The sequence below is a fragment of the Rhincodon typus genome, chromosome 11, assembly GCF_021869965.1.
Source record: "Rhincodon typus isolate 14 chromosome 11, sRhiTyp1.1, whole genome shotgun sequence".
Taxonomy (NCBI): domain Eukaryota; kingdom Metazoa; phylum Chordata; class Chondrichthyes; order Orectolobiformes; family Rhincodontidae; genus Rhincodon; species Rhincodon typus.
Genome location: NC_063342.1, coordinates 19,605,107 through 19,611,482, shown reverse-complemented (window position 1 = coordinate 19,611,482; position 6,376 = coordinate 19,605,107). Strand labels below are relative to the sequence as shown.

Genomic DNA, 6,376 nt, shown 5'->3' with positions numbered 1-6,376 from the left:
AAGATTACCATGGAGTGAATGCTGCTTAATGATATTACTAGTAATTGCTTGCATCACCATGGTGTTTAAAAAAGATACTGGTGTGAGTGGATATACTGTGCTTTTTGTAGATACAGGCCATTTTTCCATATTATTGGGCAGATGATTGTTATAGTATACTGGAAGAACCAGACATCATGTAGAACTGTTAATATGTGACACATTTTGACTATTCTCCACATACTAAATGGGTTGGACATCAAGTGGCTAAAGAATCAGGTTCAGCTGAGATACTGCCTCGCCTTCTTATGGCACTCCAACACACCAACTCAGATAGACATGTTAAATAAATGCCATCTTGCGTAAGGATGACCCCATGGAAATATAGGCTGACGTCAATGAAAGCAAACAGTTCAGAATAGGAGAAATACATTTTAAAATTTAAAACGTTCCAGCAGAAAAAAAAACAAATAAAAACAGTAATTTAAATCTCATCTTTATTAAAGTAGCCATCTATCAGCTTTCAACAAATTGCTTTGGTTTTATGTTCCTTTAAATAATTAATTGACATGAGATCATTTCCTCTTAGAATACAATTTCTCTTCGTAGTTGGGTTGGACCAGTCCTGGGCAGGTTTCATCAGTCGTTGGAGTGCGGTGTTTCAGAATTGTAGGTCTGATTACATCGATGTCACGTCCTAAATGGTCCAACATGGTTGGGATAATGGTTGGACGGGCATCAAAGTCTACCAGGAAATATCTGAAATAAACAAAATATAAATAAACTCACATTCATAATTCTTTTTTTCAACCTTTAATACGTTGTGATTAAACACCACAGTTACAAATACCACGAGCATAAAGTCTTTCCTGCATATTTCTCTCTTGATCCAAAATCGTTTAATTTTGAACCCTCTTTTTTTTTTTAAACCAGCATGCCGCAAACAGAATAGGTTCCAGGAGGATCGGCAAAATGGCTTATTGAATTCGAATTTCACCATCTGCTGTGGCAGGATTCGAACCTGGGACCCCAGAACATTGCCTGGGGGTCTCTGGGTGAACAGTCCAGTGATAATTCCACTACGATGTCGCCATAATGGTGATGGAATATGTCAGGGAAGGATCCTATGTCCTTGTCAGGACAATATTTTACCAATGGTAGAACATCGGCAGTGGTATCGTGTGCCAGGCAAATGTCCACTGTCCACTCTAAGCATTCTACTGGCATTCAGAGGAGCTATCACTGCACAGAAAGACTGACAGGTAGGCCATGGCATTGTTCACAGGAGGGAGAGGGATGTGTACATGTGTATGATGGGAACGGGTGGGGGCACTGATGGAGAAAGAGTAGGGATGCCTCTATTATTGCCATGCCCCAGTCCAGATTGAAAAGAAATGCATACTACATTACAAAACCTCAAAAGCAGCAGGGATTGAGTTTCACATGTGGAAAAAGGTAACACTAAACCTATATGCACAATTGATTAGGTCAGAGTAGAAAACTATGGGTCAAAAACAGAAGATGCTGGAAAAGCTCAGCAAGTCTGGCAGCATCTGTGAAGAAAAAAATCAGAGTTAACGTTTCGGGTCCTGCTGAGCTTTTCCAGCAACTTCTGTTTTTGTTCCTGATTTACAGCATCCACAGCTCTTTCGGTTTTTATTGAAAACTATGGGCGCCTGGCTTTGGGAAAGAAGTGAAGATCATAAAGAGAGGCTAAAGATTTAAAGAGAATATACATGGGGCAATTAAGTGCAGTGACCAGGAAAGAAAGAATTCTTTTCAAAAAGGCAGGAGAAAGGGGATCAAATAGAGATCTTGTGGAAGCAGAACTATAAAAAGATTTTAAATAGAAGTGGATTAAACTGAAATAGAAAAATGTAAGACAAAAACAATCAAAGAGGACTAAATGAGTAAACAGTCAAATGGCCTCTAACAAAGACAGAAATTGTTGGCGAAACTCAGCTTGTCTGGGAGCATCTGTAGGAAGAAAGCAGAGTTAATGTTTTAGGTCCAGTGGCACTTCATCAGAAGTTAGTAGTTAGGGAAAGGTGGTATTTATGCTGAAGGATGTTGGTGGGGGTGTGGGTGGGGAGAAAAAAGAGCAGATGGGTAGAGATGGAGCACAGAAAGGAGACATATGAAAGGAGCGTATGAACAAGGAGATTATGAATAGCACGAAAGCATTGAAGAAAAGTTGAATAAGTGATAATCAGAGCTAAAAGTGAAAAAATGGGTGAGCTGTACTGAAAGCAATCCATATAATGTGCTAATTGGTCTCAGAGTATGTGAGAATGGGTGACTGTGCTAAAAACAATACATATCATAATAGGATTGGGTGTGGGGTGGATTAAAAAAAAACATAGAAGGTTGGAATCAGGCTCTAAAGTTATTGAACTCTATGTTCAGTCAGGTCCCCATGCAAAAAATGAGACGTTGTTCTTTAAGCTTATGCTGAGGCTTGCTGGAAAACTGTAGCAGGCCCGAGACAGAAATGTTGATGTGGGAAACATGGTGGGGTGTTGAAATGGCAGGCAACAAGAAGCTCGGTGCCCTTTCTGCAGATAGGATGTCTGTGTTCTGCAAAGTGGTCACCCAGTCTGCATTTTGCCTCCCCAACATAGAGGAGACCACAGTGTGAGCAGTAAGTACAGTAGACTAGATTGCTGCTTCACCTGGAATGTATGTCTGGGACCTTGGAGAGTTAGGAGGAAGTAAACGGGCGGGTATTACACCTTCTGAGACATGCTGGAATTAAAAGTTCAATATGTCTATAGGTTTTGATCCATGGACATAACTCAGCTTTATGGGATGCCTAGAAGAGGTTTCTTAAAAGGGACAACTAGATGCTCCCAGCATTCTTTTTTATGAATCTTACTGTTATGGAGGGGTCATGAGTAATAGTGCTATGGGCCTTTTCCTGTCTGTGTATTCCAGCTCTCAAGGGTGTAGCTACAAGTCAGCATCCAGCCAGGCACTTTTAAAAACATGTTGGCAAGCATACATCTCCAACGATGTCCCACTGTGCATTTTGTTTCCATAAAACTGGCCCAAGTCACAGACAAGGTCTGTGGGAAGCTGGTCTCGGGTGATAGGACGACTTTGCGTCAATTCCTGGCACATTTCTCAGTTTCGGAGGTGACTGAACGTTCTGTAAAAGTACACAGCAAATCAGTCATTGACAAATTAAATAGATTCCACTGAAAACTCGGACAAGACACTTGTTAGACCTCAGCTGGAGTATTGTGGGCACCGCATTATAGGAAAGATATGAATACATTGCAGAGAGTGCAGAAGTGATTTACAGAAATGGTTCCTGGAATGAGAATCTTCAGTTATGAGGATAGCCCGGAGAAGCTGGGACTGTTCTTCCTGCAGAGTTGGCAGATGAGAGGAGATCTCATTGAGGCTCTCGAAACCTTGAGTTGACTGGACAGAGTAGTTAGGGCAAAGGTGTTTCCACATGCAAAAGAAACAAGAATAAGAGATAGATATGAGAAAAAGAAACTTTTTCCACACAACGAGTACTTAGGGCATGGATGGCACAGCCAAGAAATGTGGTGGAGGCAGGTTCAATTGAGGCATTCAAAGGGGCTTTGGACTTCTTTTTGGATAGTAATGGTGCACAGAAATATAGTGAAAAGGCAGGAGATTGGCAATAGATAACTGAGCGAGTAGGGCATTACGAGCCATGTAGCCTCCTCCTGCACCATAATAATTCTGCGAAGAAATGAAATTGTCTTCCTGTTTGTGTGAAGCAGCCAGAGTTTTCAAACAGACTTTGATCATCTTTCAAAGGTCATAAATCTTCTGCCTATGGCTGGTCAAGGTACATTTTAATTCACGCCAAGTTGTTAAATGAACTTTGGCTTTTGTTAAAAAAAACAAAAGATCAAAAAAGGTCATCAGTTTACACAAGCAGAATGACTCCTGCCAATACACTCAATGAACATCATGACAAGATCACATATTGGCAAATAAGGCTCCTCTACTGGTTACATTGTTGTTACAGTTTGTGGTGAGGGATGGGGGTGGAAGCGGAGAGATCATGTACATTGTAAGTATGTCCTTGTAATTATATGGGTGTACAGTTGTTTTCAGTTAAAATAATTAGTTACAAGGAGACAGGCATGTTGCATAAAGTAGTTTTCCATATAGTCGTTCAAAATATGGTTTACAAACATGAAGATGTAAAGGATAATGGAGATGGAGGCTGAACCAGAAATTATACATTAACTGCTTAATATTTACAAAGGGATAATCACTGTCACCTGTCACAATATGTTCCATGAAATGCATTTCCTGTGTTAAACTCATTTGCCTAATGAGTAATTTCACGGGCCTTGATAACAATACTAAATGGACTTTTCCACACCGATTAGCAGTGTTGGGGCATAAATTAAAGGCTTTAAAAAGGAGTCTGACAAAGCCTTTGCTGATTAACGTACATCTAGTACTCTTCCACTCAGCTATTTCCACAAACTACATGTAGTAAATGTTCTAAACAGAATTGTGTTCCATCTTCAAAATAAAATTACACATCCCTTGACCAATCCAAAAACAGACCTTCAGCCCACACACACATGCAGAGTTAAATAATTCGCAAAGCCGTAGAGAGTGATAGCCTTCACTAACTGGGCAGATGGCAGAAATGGGGCACTTTTGTTAAGTGGAATCATTAGAGACAATGGTTCGAGCACAAGATAGTTTCACAATTTCAGATGCTCCCTTCTGAAATCATGCAACCAAGTTCTAACGACTTGTACAGCAGTAGCACTAGGTAGGCACAATTAAAGGCAAGGGGACAGGGCCAGGTACAAATACAATGGGCCAAACAGTCTCATCCCATGTGAATTTTCTACATAGGATGGCAATACAAAGTGGAAGGGGAGAGCTGAATGAGTATTAAACCCAGGGTGCGAGGAGGGAGAGAGAGAGAGAAAGACCTTGTGAATTGGGAGGGAGAATTAGGTGTTTGCCAAATGTGAACTGATTGCAGGGCAGGAGGGCTTAGGCTAGAGATGGGTACTAGTGAAACCTAGATGGGTAGGTATGTGGAGATGTTTTCCAGCCCAGAACAGATGGGTAAGATTTGGTGCCAGTGTAAACCAGGAGAGTGAGAACTGGGAGATTAGTACCAGTGTAAACAAGAGGAGTGAGGATCAGGAGGTGGGTGCCAGCATGAAGTAGAGGTGTGGGCAGGGAGAGATGGGTACTTGTGCGCTTGAGAGGTGGGGCAAAGAGTGCTTACATGAACCGGGAAGGAGGAAGCTGCAGCATTATCAGAGGCTCTTGGGGGCTAAAATGAGAGTGCACAGCATGTTAGTCTAGTTTGTGATACAGTGCGATAGATTTGGCTGGGGAAAAGAGGGCAAGGTGAAAAACACACGGTCTGACTGATCTTTTGTCCTATCTCGTCAAAAAAACTACATTCCAAAAACTACTGAGAATGCAAACGAAACTGAACTTGTAGCAGCTCTTTCCCTATGAAACTGACCAAGTTTGATGAGCTTTTGTGAGCAAGAAAGCAAACTGTAACTTGACCCTTCTTGGGGGTAGATAGATTGAAGTAATAATTTGAAACCCCTCCACACATTTTATTAGCAATACAGTGAATTCCATAATATTTTTTAAAATAAAAAAAATCTGCTAATAATCTACAAGATTTGCAAAAGGGTTTAAAGGGTTGAGTCTCTTTGGAATCCCTTTCTCAAAAGGTAATGAATGTAGAATCTTTATATATTTTCAAGGCAGAGCCAGATAGTTTCTTGATTACCAAGAGGATGGAGAATTATCAGGGATATGCAGGAATGTAAAGTTGAGATTAAAATCAAAACAGACATGGTTTTATTGAATAAAAAAGCAGGATCAAAGGGCCAAGTGGCCTTCCACACTATGTTTCTCATCGTTAGGGTAAATGAAGCAAATAGGTAGACAGAAAAAAAAACTCCCTAAGTAATAAACTGATGCTGTTCATCATCATATTTCACATATCTCAAGGTAAGGACCCAACCCAGTCACTTCTCTCCGCCATATTCAAAAGTGTTTCAGTCACCAGTGTGCTAATAAGTGTTTCAAATCCGGACAAGCAAAGTTTCCCCCAGAGCAGGAACAGGAACAGCAATTATCATTTTCTTAAAAAAAGGTCAACATCCTACAAGTTTTAGATGCAAAGCCCACTCCAGAAATGCACTTTGCAAACTGCTGCAAATATGCTGAATGACCCACAGAAAACGATGGCCACCTCAAAGATAGGCCATCCATTAGGAATATGATCCACTAGGAATTTCAGGAAAAAAATAACAAGAAATTAATCTGAAGAATGCCAATCTCCTAACCAATGAGTAGCAGCAATATAGACAGTACTGAGATAGAAGGAACTGCAGATGCTGGAGAATCT

The 6,376-nt window shown here is 40.7% G+C and overlaps 1 protein-coding gene across 1 annotated transcript in view; it reads right to left on the bottom strand.

Annotated features, from left to right (window-relative positions):
• Positions 1-462: 462 nt before the first annotated feature.
• The window catches only part of mrps6 (mitochondrial ribosomal protein S6), a 92,431-nt gene continuing 86,517 nt past the window's right edge, over positions 463-6,376 (bottom strand). The window contains exon 3 of the mRNA XM_048602967.1: positions 463-738. Coding sequence (XP_048458924.1) covers positions 555-738 — 184 coding nt within the window. The 3' untranslated portion in view covers positions 463-554. The remainder of the gene's footprint in view (positions 739-6,376) is intronic.